The sequence below is a fragment of the Phocoena phocoena genome, chromosome 5 (assembly GCF_963924675.1).
Source record: "Phocoena phocoena chromosome 5, mPhoPho1.1, whole genome shotgun sequence".
In the NCBI taxonomy this organism is placed as follows: domain Eukaryota; kingdom Metazoa; phylum Chordata; class Mammalia; order Artiodactyla; family Phocoenidae; genus Phocoena; species Phocoena phocoena.
The window spans coordinates 68,320,940-68,341,333 of record NC_089223.1 but is presented as its reverse complement, the minus strand read 5'-3'; the positions used below and the strand labels follow the sequence as shown (position 1 = coordinate 68,341,333).

The 20,394-nt window shown below is 36.8% G+C and overlaps 1 protein-coding gene and 1 pseudogene across 1 annotated transcript in view; both read right to left on the bottom strand.

Annotated features, from left to right (window-relative positions):
* Positions 1–20,394, bottom strand: part of CORIN (corin, serine peptidase) — a 222,061-nt gene that overhangs the window by 177,980 nt on the left and 23,687 nt on the right. Inside the window, exon 3 of the mRNA XM_065877801.1 lies at positions 620–827. Coding sequence (XP_065733873.1) covers positions 620–827 — 208 coding nt within the window. The remainder of the gene's footprint in view (positions 1–619; positions 828–20,394) is intronic.
* Positions 14,996–15,108, bottom strand: LOC136123985 (U4 spliceosomal RNA; annotated as a pseudogene).

The following is a 20,394-nucleotide window of genomic DNA, read 5'->3' as shown; positions in this document are numbered from 1 at the left end:
GTGGGTGAGTTCAGTCAGTAGGAGGCCCTGGCAGAGGAGAGGGCAAGAGGAGAGTGAGGTCAGGGCATCTATTCCTTCTTCTCTCTCCCTGCAGGACTGAAGGGCTGGCAGTGGCTGTGTCCCTCTGTCTCGAGTCACAGAACTTGGCTTGTCGGGAGACCCCCTGCCCACAACTACAGCTTTTTCCAGGTCTGCCTGCTCTTTGCCTCTTTCAAGTCCTGAGTAGTGGAACTGCATCGCATTATCATGAGACCCTGGTGCCTCTCATCCTTACTTGTTCTCTTAACCCTGCCCACACCACCATAAATCGTCTCTTCAAAAACATCTTTTCCATCGCCCTTGGAGTGTGCTGTCTTCTACCAGACCCTCAGCGAAACAGCTACTGACTACCCCAGCTGATAGCCTCCATCTAATAGCCTGAATGATTTCTTCCCATAAATAAAATTATCCCAGATTTCCCAAAAATGTCTACTTCAAAAGGATTAAAACTGGTGTGGGATTTTTTTTTTCCTTTAACAACAACCAAAACAGAAGGGGGTAGCTCGGGATGATTTTGTTCTTCTCAGACACTTCTGCTACCACTGACTCTTATCACTGAATGCTTTTCATTCCAAAATACCTGTCATCACCATCACCGATGCACTCGGGGAAGGCAAGGCTGCAGCCAAAAAGCATGATATGTTGATAGCAACCAAGGCGATGGAGGTACATGAAGAACTTGAGGAACTTCTCCATTTCCATGTTTTTGACAATAGAGAGGAGAGGTGTCAGCGTGGTGTGGTAGGGCAGCATCTGACACTGGCTGTGAGTGATATTCATGCAGGCACCTGAGAAGGCAAGACAATTATGTTTAGGAAAAGACACATCAGAATTATATGTTTATAAACTCATTTGATATGACAGACTAATGTGCTCGTACAATAAAATATATTCTGTAAGTCAGAATGATTATAGATATACAGTAAGGCACATACATACATAGCAGCATTATTTATAATTGCCAAGATATGGAAGCAACCTAAGTGTCCATCAACAGATGAATGAATAAAGATGTGGTGTATATATATATATATACACCACGTCTGTATTGTATAATACGGGGAATATAACCAATATTTTATAGTAACTATAAATGGAGTATAACCTTTAAAAATTGTATAAAAATAAATTTTTTAAAAAGCAAGAAAAAAGTGTGTGTGTGTGTGTGTGTATGTGTGTGTGGTCATGAAATCAAGCTGCCAATACTCATAAAGGGATAGCATCTGTGTGCTGGGAAAATGTGTGGAAAAATACACTCTCACACATAGTCAATGGGCAATCACTATTCTGGATCACAGCTGGGCAGGGCAATATGTATCAAAAAAATATTTTAAACATGCATAGCCTTTGACACTGTAATATTTCTAAAAATGTATAAGGAATTAATCATGGTTGTGCACATGGATTTATCTACAGGGATCTTCATCTCTGCACAGTTTATACTTTTTAAAAGATAGCAATCACCTAAACATTCAACAAAGGGAACTGGTTTAAAATATTATGGAACAAACAACAGAATGCTCAGCTACATTAAAGATGCTTTAGAAGACTATTAATCACCTAGAATGAGGCTTATAATAAATAAAAATTGCAAATCACAAAACAATTTGTATACCATGATCCTGTTTTTAAAAATACATGATTATTCAAGGATTTCCAATCCTGCCCATGTTTAGGGTCAGCTCAGAGACTCTGGCCTCATTTTATTCCAAGCTGGCTCTCCCGAGCATTACCACCTCCATGGCCTTTCCTTCTCCTTCATGCCATAAATTTGCATGGTTGGCCAAAAACTTAAGGGCACGACATTTTTTTGGACCTCATCAAACTCATAATACAAAATGGGAAATAGAAGAATCAGAGAAGAAGAAAAATCCAGATTAAAATCTGTATATAGAACACAGATAGACATAAACATGAATTCAGCTTTGCATGAGGGCCGAGGTGGGGAGTTTCGGGCAAGTTTCACAAGTACGACACTCAAATCTTTTAGGAGGGAAGTTAAAATGCATTTCAGTTTGAGAAGCATTAGAGGCTGGAAGAAGGTATAGAGTGGACTTCAAAATGACACAGTTATATGTATTGTGCTATAAACAGAAAAGCTTGCTTAGAGGAGCTAAGAGTAAATTTATCTCCAACAAAAATATGAAATCATTCACGAAGAATTCAGTATCAAGAAAACATTTATTACAAATCAAGCTTGTGCCAGGCACCACAACAGGTACTCAGATCTCCTAGTTCAGAATTATCTCATTTTCACAACCCAGTAAAGTGATATCATAAATATATTACACATGAGGAAATTCAATATCAGAAACCCTAAGACATCTGCCCAGGAGTGCACAGCTATTATGTGGAAATTCCAGATCTTCAAACCTATGCTTTCTGAGAAATTTCCATTTGGAGCCACCTTAAGCTAATGCAAAGGGGGTTATGATGTTAAAAACAGTTCTTTAAGAAGTTAATTCCTAATGGCCCATGAAAGGAAGAGGCTAAAAAGCATATAGTGATATATCACATAGTCTGTATTTAAATTCATAGATAATATACCATGTATTCTGATCACATTATCATTCATTTTACATTGCATTATTTTCTTTAGGGGTCATCAGCTTTGGGGTTTATACACTTGATTATAAACCATATTTGGTGAGATGACCAAAAGGCTCATTTACCCCACCGAGGCAAAGAAAACACAACACCGAGAGAGCATTTGAAAAATACATGATAATGAGGAAAATCATATTTTGGTGGCTATACTATGTTCATGGCAGTGTGAGTTGCACAAGAGATTTCCTAATAGCAAATTCCCTTGGGAAAAGAGAAAATGATAAAATAATAGTCTGAAACCTTAAAATATGTCTCAAAACAATTGGCATGGACAAAAATAATAATGTCTTATATTTATAAAATGGTTTTCTAAAGTTTTCCAAACCACTCTTATTAGGATTATAATCTCTCATTATAAATGAAGAAACTAAGGCTCTCATAGGTATGTAGGTAGATAGAAAGGTGATGGATGGATGGACGGGATGGGTAGACAAATAGGTAGCCAGGGAGACAGACAAAAAGTGATTTGCAGGGACTTCCCTGGTGGCACAGTGGTTAAGAATCCACCTGCCAATGCAGGGGACACGGGTTCAATCCCTGGTCCAGGAGGATACCACATGCCGCAGATCAACTAAGCCCGTGCACGACAACTACTGAGCCTGTGCTCTAGAGCCTGAGAGCCACAACTATTGAGCCCACACACTGCAACTACTGAAGACTGTGTGCCTAGAGCCCGTGCTCTGCAACAAGAGAAGCCACCACAATAAGCCCGCGCACCACAGTGAAGAGTAGCTGTGGTGTACCCGCTCGCAGCCACTAGAGAAAGCCTGTGCAGCCAAAGATTAATTAATTAATTTTTTTAAAAAGTGATTTGTAGACGGACACCCAGTCAGTAATAGAAGCAGGACTGATACATGTGTCCTCCACCTCTTAGGACAACATTCTTCCCACTATACCGCAGCTGTCAGTAGCAGAGCAAATGCTAAAGGAATTCAAAAGAGCAAGAATTCAATGTAGAGTGAACGATCAGGGAAGATTTAATGAAGAGGAAGAACTTGATTTGCTGGTTGAAAGATATCTAAGGTCTGGACTGGCAGAAGGGTTAAAAACTGAGAGAGAAGCATTGACATATATACACTACCAAACTTAAAATAGACAGCTAGTGGGAAGCGGCCGCATAGCACAGGGAGATCAGGTTGGTGCTTTGTGTCCACCTAGAGGGGTGGGATAGGGAGGGTGGGAGGGAGACGCAAGAGGGAGGGGATATAGGGACATATGTATACATATAGCTGATTCACTTTGTTATACAGCAGAAACTAACAACATTGTAAAGCAATTATACTCCAATAAAGATGTTAAAAAAAAAAACAGGGTACTTAACGAGTGGTTGAGAAAAATTACTACAAAGACAGAATCATAATTGCATGTAACACAGAATGATCAAAAAACTTGAATCTGGGCAGAAAGGTTCAACAAACTTAGCTGAGAATTTGCTAACAGCCAACAAATATAAAAGGGAATTACTCTTTAAGACTCTTGATTTCAGGCCTTTTATATTCAAGTAACTGTGTACATTTCCTATCATTGCTACTGTCTCAACCTATGTGTCAAATATTCTTTTTTCCCAGAATGTTCCATTGTCTTTGAAACATGTAACTCTAGTTTTGTATTCGTGCACATTCTCACGAGGGGCAAATGAGTTTTCATAAGTCAGCTACATGCTGGGCACCAGGCAGAGTCATTTCTCTGAGGGGAAAGGGAAGGGCACGTTTGGAAATGGAATCATTTGTTGCTGCTCCCTCTAATTTGGTTTTCATAGGGTAAAGAAAAGGGTGGAACGTTTGTTTTTCTTCCCTGAGAATTTACTACTGAGTCTAATAGAAATTGGAAGTCAGGGTTGCTACATAAGAATGTATAAAAAATACAATAGATGTAATTAACCATAGCGTTCCTATAGACATCATAATGTGTCTTTTAAATAATAGTTACTTTAAATTGGGGAACTTGGGGAGGAGAAGTTAGAAACAGATCTGAAGAGCAAAATTGCTTCCTGATTCAACGGATTTCTGGTGAAGCAGAAATATTTATTCTAATTAGCTCTTAAATTCTAAAACAGCACTACTAATAAGGCACGATTTAATAACAAATTTTCAGAGTATGCACTGATTACAAGATAGGTCCCAATTTCAGAAAAAAAATTAAACATGAAAAATAAAATGTTGCTTGCATTTGAGAAGATGAGTTTTTGATTTTTTGTTTTGTTTTCTTAATCTGACTCAGTAGTTTCTAGATCAAACTGGGGCTATATCTACTCATATCACATTGCTAATACTTCTAGATGCAGTAATTAGGAAGGAAAGATGGGTCTGTTTTAAGAGCTTTCCTTATGTTCATTTGGAAATTATGATAAATTCTGTGTTGTCTACTTCTGGAATTAGGTAATGTGGAGTTAGAAATTAGTTTCTTATATGCTTTTTTTTAATGTAAAATTAAGAAACTTCTGACTTACACAGAATTTATTTCAACAATGGGTTCTTTTAAAAATCCATTAAAATCAAATAAAAATCATTTTTAAATAAAAGCAAAATAGTATCTAAACCATAATGATTATAACAAATAATAGTGTTATTAGACAGGAAAAATCTTCTTAAATTAAAAATCATGAAATATCAACTTTCTAAAGTACTTTGCTATCTTTTGTCTAATAACCTAACAGGAAAACTTGGTAACCTTTCTGACTTCCTATGTATGATTTCATACTTAATTGAAGGACTACTGGTAAAGATTCCACTATAACAGGAGGCAATATTTTAACAGAGCATGGTTGGTTTGCCCTAACTTAGCTAAACTGACTTATTTTAACTCGTGAATTTGCTTCACAGGATTTCCTTGTGGAGGCTTCTACATTTGTCTTACTTCCACATCCTGAGAATTCGATGGGGTTGTAAAGGAGAGTTCTCTGTACACAGCCCTTTTCAGTGGCTTGGGAAGAAAGTCATGGCAGGGTTGGCCCTTTTCACACGTTTTCCTTTTCATTTCTGCCATCCGGTCTGTCAAATTTTGTTGTTGTTTTCCCAGATGATATCTTTTATTCCCACCTCTACAGTTTAAATCCCAGCCTTTTATGGTTATATCTCCCACTTTTATCTGAATATTTTTGTCCTCAATGTTTACTGTGAAACTGTAACACTCCTGGCATTGCTCTTGGCCCTTCCACATACATTGGCTCATGTGCCCTCCTCACAAGTTACTCAGTTTCACAGCTGAGGAAACAAGGTTAAGTAATTTCCCACAAGATGCACACAGCTAAACCTAAATATCCATCAACAGAGGCATAGATAAAGAGGATGTGGTATAGATACAATGGAAAGTTACTCAGCCATAAAAAAAGAATGAAATAATGCCATTTGCAGCAACATGGATGGACCTAGAGATTATCATGATAAGTGAAGTAAGCCAGACATAGGAAAATAAATATATGATATCACTTACATGTGGAATCTAAAAAAAAATTGATACAAATGAACTTATTTACAAAACAGAAATAGACTCACAGACACAGGAAAAAAAGACTTATGGTTATGAAAGGGGAAAAGGTGGGGAGGGACAAATTAGGCATTTGGGATTAACATATATACACTATTATATATAAAATAGATAAACAATAAGGACCTACTGTATGGCACAGGGAACTATATTCAATATCTTGTAATAATCTGTAATGGAAAAGAACCTGAAAAAAATATATATATAAAACACACACACATATATAACTGAATCACTTTGTTGTACATCTGAAACTAACACAACATTGTAAATCAACTATACTTCAATAAAAAAATTTTTAAGTTAAAAAAGTTAAAGATTCACACAGCTAATAATGTCAAAGCTGAAATTCAACTCAAGTCATCCTAACCCAAATCCAAGTCTCTTTCCATCAACAGCTGTGTCCATAATCTAAACATTATAGTTGAAGACATCGTCTCCCCTGAATTTTTCTTTTTTTTGTTAAAGTTATTGTGACACAGTACTGCTCATTTTATTTTTACTTATTTATTTTTAAATTTATTTATTTATTTTGGCTGTGTTGGGTCTTCACTGCTGTGCGTGGGCTTTCTCTAGTTGCAGCGAGCGGGGGCTACTCTTTGTTGCAGTGCACGGGCTTCTCACTGCAGTGGCTTCTCTTGTTGAGGAGCACGGGCTCTAGGCACACGGGCTTCAGCAGTTGTGGCACACGGGCTCACTAGTTGTAGTTCATGGGCTCTAGAGCGCAGGCTCAGTAGTTGTGGCACACGGGCTCAGTAGTTGCGGTTCATAGGCTCTAGAGCGCAGGCTCAGTAGTTGTGGCTCATGGGCTTAGTTGCTCCGCGGCATGTGGGATCTTCCTGGACCAGGGCTCGAACCCGTGTCTCCTGCATTGGCAGGCTGATTCTTAACTACTGTGCCACCAGGGAAGCCCCTCCCCTGAATTTCTACCACCCTCAGTGGGGCCCCATGAGATCCATGGAGGCAGGTGGGGTCTTTTTTACTACTCATTCAACAAATACTTATTGCGCTCCTACTCTGTGTCAGGCACTGCTCTAGGTGCAGAGCAAGTGACATGATGCAAAACAAAGTCCCTGCCCTTATGGAGCTTAAAGTCTAGTCAGGGGAGACAAAAAACAAACACAAATAAATATTGTCTGGCATTGATATACATAGTCATAGTCCTATTGCTCAGCAAGAAACAAAGAAGCAGATGTGCCTATTTAAGGAGAGACTAATATCACAATAAATCTATTCTTACTAGGACAGGACAAAGGACTATTAGTTTTGAAAGTGAACTCCTTCCTTAAGAAATGTACCAGGGCTTCCCTGGTGGCGCAGTGGTTGAGGGTCTGCCTGCCAATGCCCTGGTCCGGGAGGATCCCACGTGCCGCGGAGCGGCTGGGCCCGTGAGCCATGGCTGCTGAGCCTGCGCGTCCAGAGCCTGTGCTCCGCAGCGGGAGAGGCCACAGCAGTGAGAGGCCCGCGTACCGCAAAAAAAAAAAAAAAAAAAAAGAAAGAAAGAAATGTACCAGAATCAAATATTCAAGCAGCACAAATATGTATTATAAAACTCAGATGCCAGTCTTTTGATTTCCAATAATTCATATTCATGCGCAAGCATTTTGCTTGTTGGATCCTGTCTTCATTGTTCCTATTATAATATTTAAGTTGTCATCATGTCATATTTACTACAGATTCAAAGCCATCAAATAAGAACATCAAAGGGAAGCAAGTGCCTTCCCTCCACTGGATTAATCATAGCAGCTCAGCTGCCCTGCGGGGGTAAGAAGCCACAGGAAAGGCCTGCTTCAGAGAACCCGCCTTCTCGGGGGACAGCAAAAGTTCCCATAAGCATCCCATTCAAAGTACTCCTGGGCCTCACTATAACATGATCCTAATTTGTTTTCATTATAACAATAGGACTGCCTGTTAAGATCTTGTTTATTTATGTGTTTATTCTCAGTATCCTTCCACATCCAAGTAGACACTTTGTCTTGTGACTAGAAACCAATGGATACCAAAGGGTATACACCCAATAGTTATTCACTGAATGAATGAGATTAAATGGAACAATGTCTTCACTACAAGATTTCTTATTGAACAAGATGGAATTAGACATGAAAAAAGCCAGTATCTATGAGACCCTAGGGCACTAATGTTGATGGCTAATATTGCTACAAATGTTTTTAACAATCTGTTCCCTAGAACTCACCACAGCATAGGGAACCATCCCATACTGTTCCCTCCACCAGACTGATTCCTCTCTTGGACTCCACTCTGGACTATAGTGCAGTAGTTGAAAGTAAAAGAGCAGGAATTACCCTTCGATCCTGTAAAAGGCAAGTGTCCCATTATCCTTAGGCATATTCAATTCTTCTAGCATGAGACCTCACCATAGTAGAGAAAAAAAAGGAAGTTGTGCTTACAATCTGTAAAGGCTGGAGAAAGATGAATTGATGAGCACCTTTATGCCAGAGCTGCAAAGAGCTCTGAGGAAAGTGTGGGTAAAAATGATGGCTATAGCTGCCAAGACTAGGCTCAAACACTGTAAGCTATCAGAGTTAAGTAAAAGCCAGCTACTCCAAGACTGAGACACAGAAGCCAAAATCTACCTTGAGCCTCCCCACCCACCAGGCTGTGTGACCTTGGGGAAATTACTTAACGTCTTAAAACCTCCTAATCTGCAAAGTAGCAATAATGATGTGAATGAGAGGTTGTGAGGATCAAATTTGTCAACAGAGATAAAAAGCTTATCAAAGCCCTCATACTGCTGATGTTCAACTGATATTTCAACAGCATTGGTGTCTCCAGCAAGAAAAAATATACGATTCAGAGAGAGATAGGATGAGATAAGCTTACTTTGCAGTAAAAGCCTAAATAAACCATTAGTATCTGTTCAAGTTCTCTCTTAATAAAAAACACATCTTAAATTTCATTTCCACTTACTGTTTTATAGTAAAATAAAACAATTTAAAGCTAAGGAAATAGATGAAAAAAATCCTTGAGTACTTTCTAGGCTGAATGTTTGCTAAGTATTTTATATAGAGCATTTTATCTAACCCTCCCACAAGCCTATGAGAAAGCTGGGTTTCTTTCACATTTTACTGATATTGAGACCGATTCAATGAGGGTGAGAAAGTATTCAAGGTTACATAGATGTTAAGTTGTAGAGTTGAGGGCTTCCCTGGTGGCGCAGTGGTTGAGATGAGAGTCTGCCCGCCGATGCAGGGGACACAGGTTCGTGCCCCGGTCCGGGAAGATCCCACATGCCCCAGAGCGGCTGGGCCCGTGAGCCATGGCCGCTGAGCCTGTGCGTCCGGAGCCTGTGCTCCGCAACAGGAGAGGCCACAACAGTGAGAGGCCTGCATATCGCCACAAAAAAAAAAAAAAAAAAGTTGTAGAGTTGAAATTAAAATCAAGTCATGCTGATCCCATAATCTGTTCCTGTCTACTGTATCATTCTGTCAAGATACCATTAATTTTAAACATCGTAAACTTACTTCATTCATTGTAAAATATTTAGATGAATCTCTTTGAATTCAAGCAATAGAGCTGCTTCTCCATGATTAGTAAGCACTAAACCTTCTCAAAGAAAACAATGAATCTGCTATTAAAAACAGGTTACCCGTCCTCACTGAGGGACGAATTGGATTGGGAATGCGTAGTGTCTATTCCTGGCTGTATTATGGAGTCCACCCAGGTCAGGACTACGTCAGCAGAGTGAAATAATGAAGGTCATTCTCTAGTCTAGGTAACTCACACGAAAAGTAACATTTTGCGAGAAGGATTTCTGGGACAAACCAATTTAAAAGGATATCGTGTACATTGGAAGATCCGCAAGGGGGTTACAGTAGGATAAGAAGGTACAGAAAGTTACAGACAGACCCTCTCTATGAAGATCCTGGCTTTTTAACTAACTCTAAACATCTGTGAATCAGAACATATTAACTATTTTGTTTCTCATAAGAGAAAATCAAAGAGACAAAAGGCACACTTTCTTAATGAGTCATCTGTGACATTTGTAAAAAGTCTTTATAGACATAATCAAGGCATAGGTAAGCCATTGTCTTGCTAACTTACACTCGCACAAAAACGTTGAGTACCAAGGATAACGCTGTGTAAATTATCAGACTTAAGTAAGAACTAGCTACTCTTGCCAGGAGAAACATGAGGTTTAGGGTTTAATGTTCTCTACACAATTACATTTATTCCAGACCTAACATTTTTAATGCAACCTCAAGCCTCTTGGTGAAGTCTTTTGCCAATCTTCAAGCTTTCACAGTCTGTGTGTGTGTGTGTGTGTGTGTGTGTGTGTGTGTGTGTGTGTGTGTGTGTGTGTATGTATCTCATTCTCTCCTGTCATTCATACACACATCCATACTACCTGATTCTAAGATGTTTAAATGGTAGCTAAATGCTCATAACTTGATGGAACTCATTCATTCAACAAATTCAATGCTTTGACACAGTGAGAGGCCTATATTTTATTGGAGATTATTCACATTCCATAGAACTAAGTAAGATGTAACATTTCAGCTGTCACATCTCCATCTACCAGTCATTTTTCATTAATTTTAAAAGAACTAGATTGTGTCCCCATATAATTATCTATCTTACAATTATGAATGATTGAACAATAAAAATAATTCAAATTTATATGGTGCTTTCAAGTTTGTAAAACACCTTTCCCATACTCAGTATGATGGTTCCACAGTCTGATTCAAATTCTCTTTTATTTGTCTCTATTTATGTGGCCTTTGACAAGTTACTGAAATTCTCTGTTTATCAGTTTCCTCATCTGTAAAATGAAGATAAAAATATCTGTGTTATGGGGTTAGTGTCAGGATTAAATGGTATTTACAAATGCCTATCATTAGCACATATGATAAACTATAAAAGTGTTTGCTATTATTATTATCTCATTTGTGATTCACCGAAACCGTGAACTAGATGGGAGAGAGATTTGTATCTATGTTATGTAAGTAGGAAAACTGAGACAGAGACATTAAGCTTTCATTCTGCGCTCTTCCTATATATATAGGATCAAAATTCAAGGTTTCATCAATTGGTTTGGCTTACTTGTAAAATAAAATAATGCTGGGTATTATTTTTTAAAACACTCATTGTTTAAAAACATTAGTTCTTCATTGAGAAAATATTTAAGTCTCTATTAAATAAAGGCACTGGGCTTGGTGCTGTGAAATTAAAAAATAAGAACTTGAAATTAGACCACATTTTATTTTTATTTAGCCAAATTGTACTTTAATACAATTTATTTTATTTATTTAGCCAAACTGTACTTTAATACATATGAAAATTATTTGTTTTTTAATACCAAGAATGGTACAAATAAATTCTATAATGATGAGAGTATAAGAAATTACTCAGCGGTACACGATGTTCATTGATGTCAGAGTTCATTGTAAAAATCATTACCTCACTTGTGGGTAGTTTTAAACGTCGCTGTTCAAAAACATAATGAGATTTCAGTGGATTTCCCAGCCCTGTGTAGTTTTATTGGGAATCACATTTCAGGTTTAGTAACAGTCAAAACTTAAGTAACAGAAGAATAAATGACAGGGCGAACCTGCATACTAAGGTCTGTATTCTACCAGCTAGGTATTGTGATTCGTAACAGATTTATAAAATGCTCACTCAGATAACACTTTTTAACCCAGAATACACTAAAATTAAAATCTGTAACAAGTCAGCCTCAAGTTGAGCTGATATTTACCTTTTTATTCTCTGAATTTACAAAGGAAGATTTTACAGGGTATAAGATCGTAAAGGAGGGTGTGTTCTACACACTCAAAAGGAAAAATTTTTTTGGCCACACCCATGGCATGTGGGATCTTAGTTCCCCAACCAGGGATAGAACCCGTGCCCCCTGCAGTGGAAGTGCAGAGTCCTAACCACTGGACCGCCAGGGAATTCCCTCAAAAGGAAATGTTTACAATAAATTTCTAGTACTATCTTTTGGAATGCATGTGACATATTATTTCTTTTTAATAAATATACCTTTTATCTTATGACAAGGCAATGTAATATTAGAAAGCAAAACATGAGCAACCACTCAACAAAAAAAAGGGAGGGAGGAGTGGAATGGTTCTTATTAGTTATATCCTCAGCATTACCTCCCCATCCTTAACTAAATAGCAGCCATGAAGTTTGGGAGGCCCTTCCCTACCCCCAGCTCCAGGTGTGGGTCCTGACTGGCCAATGACAATCAGCTCATGGCATTGCCTGGCACTGTGCTTAGTTCAAGGGCAGATAGGAGAATGAAGTTGGCCCCATCACAGTAAAAACCCAGGAGTAGAACAGGCTGCATAACTTAAGCATACCCCGGATAAAATGAAAATGAGGGGTCCCTTGGTAAAAAATTATTTTTATATTATTTTATTTATATCATTCATAACATTTATATTTATATTATTGCTAATAATTTCAACAAGGTGACAGCATAACATTAAACAGAGTATGGAGTCCGTCTATGCTCAGGGCTCTGTGCAATGGCACAGGTTGGCATGCTTAGGAAGCTGGCTGATCATCAGAGAAGAGTCCTCCCTCCAGGAACCTCTACAGCCCTCCACATAGGGACATTTGAGCAGCAGGCCCAGGACCTCTCTATAACTTTCGGTAAGAATTAAAGGTGATCAGTTTACAAGTGTTGGGGCCTCTGATTCTGAGGACTTCTGTTTTTGTATATGACTTGAACATGTCAGAGGCAGAGATAACCAAACACACAAGCAACCCTGGCTTTGTCCACACATTCAAGCATTGCACAAAAGGAGTGCCTCTTCCTGGGAAACCAGATGTGTCTGCACACTGCATTTCACCTCCAACTTGCAGAGTCACACATTTCTCCAGGGAAACTGCCCACACTCGCGACTGGTGAGGGGCCCATGCTCTGCCCTTCTAAGGAGCCGCTTCTCTCCCAAGGTTAGCAAGGACGGAAATCATGGTCTAGTGCCAGTGTTCCAACTATTGTGCTGAAATATTTGCTGCCTTATACCTGCTTCTAAATTATAGTGTACAGAGCAAGGCTAATCCATCACAAGTCGGTCATTTTGAGTCCTTGATACATAAAGAGTTTCTCAAAAAAAACATTAATGACTATATTATATCTTCACTATGGATCGATTAGGGGAATTTGGTCAGATTAAAGCTGAAGACATTTGTTGGGCATTAAAGATTTTCTTCTTTATCAAGAAGATATTAACAAGAAATTTTGGACTAGTTTCTTCCGAAGTGTTACCAACTATAGTAGATAATATCAATACATTTGTCAGATGATAAAAAATAGGACTGTGCGTGAAACCTGGCCTTGAAAAATATAAATTGTGAAACACCTCCACTCCCTGCCTTTTTCATGTTAGGATGGAAATGAAAATAACTGGAATAGAGGGCTCTGGCCAAAAAAGCCAAAAAAGAGAAACATAGGAAGCTTAAACATGGAAATGAATGTACAGAGTTGGAACAGCAAAGAAGCAGAGTCAAAATGAGTAAGGCTTTCCCAGATTCAAATGGGGCAGATATAATGTGAACCTAGGGAGGTGGAGATCTGAAAGGTGAAATGGAAGGCAAGAAATACCTGACACAAGGGGGCAATGTTGAATCAATTCTGTTTCTGGAGACACTATAATTTTTTCCTATAATTGAGAAATTTTTTATTATGAATTTTAATAATAATGAATTAAATATTTAATATAGGGTTTAACATATTGGTCTATAAAGACTTTGCTTTCTCTAGGTGATTTTCCTAAAACCATGAAGTACAGTATTTTAATTACAAACTAGTTAATATCAAAATTCCTTTGTGCAAACCATACAGAGAGCAGCCAAACTCTCAATTATGGGAGCAAGTTTAAACTGTACTACAAATGGCACTAGAAAAAAAACACCTTATAAAAGATCCTGAGAAAACTGATAATACGTTGATAAGGTGAAAGAGGGCACATGGGCATTCACTGTACTAGTCTCTCTACTTTTGTGTGTGATTAAAAGTTTCTGTGTAAAATGATTTTTTTTAAAGAAAAGATTCTGAAATATTGTTAAGTAAGTAATCTGAAAGCCCACCCATTATAAACCTCCACAAATTTTTGGTAAAATAAAACAAATGTTTTTACGTAAACAGCTGAACTCTCCGTAAAGAAAAGGAAATCTCAAGATTGCAGAAATGCAACAGTGAACTGAAAACAAGAGCAGTGAGTATGTGAGATGACATCACAGGAATGAAGAGCACATGGGTGAACATTTCACGAGCAGATATTGTAATGGCCCTGTCTTGGAGGAAGTCATCAGTCTCAACGAAGAGATGAGGCTTTGAATCCATAGGAAGTACAAATAGGAACCGAGGCCCCACACACACACAAAAAAAGCAGGAACTCCACTAGCTCAGCCATATGATGAGGGAGCTTGTCTGACTCTGCCTAGACTCTGATTTGACAAAAATCTTTCTTTGGGCGCTTCTTACTACAGCTCTGGTGCTCCCATGGGTTTGAATTTACAACTACAAATGTGATCCAAGAATCCCCCAAGCCAAAAGTTAACATAAAAATTGGCCCTGGGACAGTGATACCTTGGGGTGACTGGTCAAACCAAACACAAAATTGTCCTAAGTGACATGCCCTGAATCCAAAAGAGTTTATAATCTAAAGTCATAAAATAAACAGAAAACAATTCACTAGGGGAAGGAATAATAATAATCATTAGTCACAACCAGCAGCAATAATTGAAGTCTGAGAACTTCAGACAATTGAACAATCTGACAGGGGCTATAAAAATAAGTATGAATAAAATAACTAAAGACAAAAAGGTAGTAATTAAAACCATTTGAAAAAAATGTCACACTATAAATAAAGAACTAGAAGATTCAAAAAGAAACCAAATAGAACCTCTAAAAATGAAAAATATGTAAGAACATTATAATTTAATTAGCAATAATCATGCCTTGGATAAACCTCATTGGCTATGATACTGCCACTGCACAAAGCTGAACATTATAATTTAAAACTCAGTGAATAGATTAAAACAGAATATTAGATACTGCTGAAGAGAGAACTAGAGAATTAAAAAATAAATCTGAGAAAATACACCAGAATTCAGCACAGAGATTTATAGAGGATGGATGAGAATGTCCAACATAAGAGTAATTAGAGATCCAGAAAGAGAGAATAGAAAATCAGGAGTGGGGATATATTCATAGGATTAATAGCTGAGAACTCTCCCAAACTGAAGAAAGATCTGAATCCTCAGGTTCAAGAAGCACACCTTCTAAACAAGATATATAAAAAGATATCTACAAGAATAAATGCTGGAGAGAGTGTGGAGAAAGGGGAACCCTCCTATACCGTTGGTGAGAATGTAAATTGGTATAGCCACTACGGAGAACAGTATGGATGTTCCTTTAAAAACTAAAAATAGAGTTGCCGTATGATCCAGCAATCCCACTCCTGGGCATATATCCAGAGAAAACTCTAATTCAAAAAGGTACATGCACCCCAATGTTCATAGCAGCACCATTTACAATAGCCAAGACGTGGACACAACCTAAGTGTTTACCAAAAGATGAACGGTACAAGAAGATGTGGTATACATATATACAATGGACTATTACTCAGCCACTGAAAAGGATGAAATAATGCCATTTGCAGCAACATAGATGGACCTAGAGATTATCATATTAAGTGAAGTAAGTCAGACAGAGAAATCCAAACATCATATATCACTTCTATGTAGAATCTTTAAAAATTGATATAAATGAACTTATTTACAAAACAGAAATAGACTCACAGACATAGAAAACTTATGGCTACCAAAGGGGATAGCAGGGGTGGGAGGGAAAGAGATAAATTAAGAGTTTGAGATTAACATATACACACTACTATATATAAAACAGTTAAACAACAAGGACTACTGTATAGCACAGGGAACTATATTTAATATCTTATAATAACCTATAATGGAAAAGAATGTGAAAAAGAGTAAATATCATATGTGTGTGTGTATATATATATATATATATATATATATATAGAGAGAGAGAGAGAGAGAGAGAGAGAGAGAGAGAGAGAACTGAATCACTCTGCTGTACACCTGAAACTAACATGTTATAAATTAACTATACTTCAATTAAAAAAATGAAATCTACAATATATCCCTTACATGAAACCAGAAAGGCAAGAAATAATAATTTTTAAAGCATCCAAAGACAAAATCCAAGTTGTCTACAAGGAAACAAAAATTAAATTTGCATTAAAATTTCTGATAGCATCATGAGTACAGAAAAATGTGAAATAAATGCTTTAAGTGGATGAGTGAAAAAAGACTATCAGTCTAGAATTCTGTACCTAGTTAAACAATAGTATTGAGGGTGAAATAAGGATAATTTTAGACAAATAAAAACTGGAATAGCCTCCACTGAAAGAACTTCCAAGGAGTATATTTAATTAAGGAGAGAATTTAACCCAGAAGGAAGAAGCAGGATGCAAGAAATTATGGTGATTATTATATTATTTATACTTGAAATCTTTCGTAATATTTGAAAAAGTTTAACAGCCTTCTTTGTTTAAACACTTCATTAAATTGCCTCAAAATTTTGGATGTTGAGAACCTCTGGCTACAGTATCTATTTATTCTTATAGAAACCAGAAACCTAGGGCTTACTGCCTCACTTCCTCAAAAACATAGAGAAAAATAAGAGTATCCTCCAAATTTTGAAATTTGAAAAAAGAAAGAAAGAAACCCGACATCTTGGATGCACAAAGGAAATAAGAGAGAAAATGATATAATTTAAGTTAAATTGTATTATTGAATTATTCTGATTTCAGAATTTTAAACTATATTTCTCGCCTACATATCCTATGTAAACTGTAATTAAGATTTTATATTATTATAAGGTATGCAAAACTGCCTATGTAATTTAGTTGTGAAATGAGGTAAGCAGAAGTGGAAATTTATGTTAAAACAATTATAATGGTGATATCATTATTCAGTCTGTACATAGTACTGTTTAGAATCTTTAATAGCTATTTATATTATTACAAGGCCATAGGTGCTTGTGAAAGGCGAAAGATGTGGGAAATACACAGTAGTGCAAAGAAGAATATAAAAAGTTACCTATAGTACTATGACTCAGAAATAACCACTGTAAACATTTGGATATATATCATTACTGAAGTCAAACGACCTAAACACAACTTCCAGCTTCCTTACTCACTGCCTTTACAGATGATATTTAAACTCTCTCAACATTAATTTCTTTACTGTAACATGGGGGTATTAACAGGATCTACTTAATGAGGTGTTCATGTAAGGTATATAGTACAATACTTGGCACACAATAAATTTGACTTATTTCACTAGGCTTTTTTTCTTTCATACCATATATCACATATACTTAACATAACATGAATATATTTAACATTACAATGCACTGTACATATTCGATGTACATATTATTTAGTAGCCTGCTTATTCATTCACTAATAGGTCTTGAATATTTCTACATATCAGTATGCATTCTTCCACAACATCATTTTTAATGGTTGTACATTTTTCCAACATATGATGGATTAAGAGGAAGGGGGGAAGAAGAACAAAAGACTGATTAAAAACCCATTGGAAAGAGTGGCATGGGCTTATAAATACTACCAAATGTAAAATAGATAGCTAGTGGGAAGCAGCCGCATAGCACAGGGAGATCAGCTTGGTGCTTTGTGACCACCTAGAGGGGTGGGATAGGGAGGGCGGGAGGGAGATGCAAGAGGGAGGAGATATGGGGATATATGTATAGCTGATTCACTTTGTTATAAAGCAGAAACTAACACACCATTGTACAGCAATGATACTCCAATAAAGATGTTTAAAAAAAAAACAAACAACCCATAGGAAAGAAATCATAACCCAGAAACAAAACACAAACCTTTAAAAATTTTATATATTATAAGAAAGCAACAAGAAAACGAGTTTAACCAAACAAGAACTCAAAGACAAAAGAAAAAAACATTGGAATAAAAGAAAATGAGGCTATAACACTAAAAATATTAACAGTAAAAATATTTAGAAATAAAAATTAAAGAAACTTAGGATAATCATTATGAGCACAATTAAGAAGATATATGTATAAGGAAGACAGCAAGTTAACAAAAAAGTGTTCCTCTGAACCCAAGAACCCAAAAGTGGAAGAGAAAAATCTTGAAAGATGCTATAAATTTGTTTTCCTGAAATGAAGGAATAACTGAGTCTGCATATGAGAAGGGCAACCATATTTCATTATGACCTCAGAATGACAGACATCAAGATATAAACTATTTAAGTTAATAAGTTTAATAGAATTCTTCAAGAACTGGGCATCAAATGTGTTCCCTGCTCATGGGTTGTCACTTCTTCCAGGGTTTTTTGGTGAACAGAGACAAACTGGTATGTATTTTTAAAGGAGGAAAAAATACTGAGTTTATACCGATATTACCAATTCAAAATTAAGATTATAGGGTTTTAATTTATGTTTTTATATTTGTACCTTTTTTCTCTTATGTTGAAAATGTTGGTTCCTGAAAAGATGAATATAAATACTTATTTGCTTTTTCCTATAATGTGCAAACAATAGCTTCAAAATAACAACCCCAATATAATAATAAGTCTACTTAATGGAAGCTTGAAATTGATTAAAGATTTAAATGGAAGACCTGAAACCATAAAACCCCTAGAAGAAAACATAGGAAAAAAGCTCCTTGACACTGATCTCAGCAAAGATTTTTTGAATAAGATGCCAAAAGTATAGGCAACAACAGCTAAACAAACAAGTGGAACTATATCAAACTAAAAAGCTTGAAAAGACAACTTATGGAATAGGAGAACACATCTGAAATCATGTATCTGATAAGGCGTTAATAGTCAAAATATATAAGGAACTCACACAACTCAGCAGCAAAAAACCCTAAATAATCCAATTTTAAAATAGGCAGAGGATTTGAATAAACATTTTTCCAGAGAAGATATAAAAATGGACGACAGTATATTAAGGGCCAGGGCTTCAACATATGAATATTGGAGGGATACAAACATTCAATTGATAATATTCTAACCCTGGCCCCCAAAATTCATTGTCCTTCTCACATGTAAAATATATTCACTCCATCCCAACAGCTCAGAAAGTCTTAAATCATTTCAGCATCAAAGTCTAAAGTCTCATCTAAATGTCATCTAAACCATATATGGCTGAGACTCAAGGTATGGTTCATCCTGAGGCAAAATTCCCCTTCAGCTGTGAACCTGTGAAACAAGACAAATTATGTGATTCTAAAACAAAATGGGGGACAGGCATAGGAGAGACATTCCCATTCCAAAAGGGAGAAATAGGAAAGAAGGAAGGGGTGACGGGGCCCTACTTGAACACTGATGGTGCCAGATGTGTCCCCACATATTACCTGCCTTACTGCCTCTCGTGATTGGCTGGAAAATGACCACTTGGCCAACCCCCAAACCCTAGAATAAGCAAAGACTCTTGATTTAAGGTTTTCATTTCTCTCCCAAGGCAACCCTCCCATATTATTTTTTGTTGACTTTCAAGGACACATAATATGGTAACATAGTTACTGTGGCTTAATAGCCATCAGATCATCATAAATCAGTCTCCTGAAATGTATATCCTAAAGGCCTTTGTCCAGTGCACATCTGTAAACACAGAACCACAGCAGAAACAAACTCTCTGCCTTTGATTACTTAATAAACAATGGAAGAATTGGAAAGTAATTTCAAGGAGGGAATTGTAGAATTCCAGAACTCCCACTTCCTGAGGTGATAAAATTCTCATTAGTACCTATAAAAGCATGGTGGCCCTTCCCATAAAATTGAAAACAAAAGGCTCTGCTCAACTTATCTAAGACAATTATATTATGAATAAGTTTTTAAATCTAAGAATTAAACTATAATCTGATTAAAAATGGAAACTCTAAGACAGACCTTTAAAATAAAACTTTTATAACTGTAAATAAAACTTGATGATGTTTAGAAAAATGATGTATTTATTATAGACTAGAAATAGTATGAATTAGCAATCTTGTCTTTTAAAGAATTAAGAATTGAAATGAATCATGTTTCCTTCGGGCTCTGAACCTCTCTTACAGAATTTCTCAAGTTATAAATAACAATTTCAGGTCTCAAGGCAGTTACTAGACAACTGACTACTTGAGGACAGGCCTTCTAACTGACCCACCATTATAGTCTACAGAGCCAAACCCCAGAGCTTGGCACCCAATAAGTAGCTGCTTAGGAGCGAAT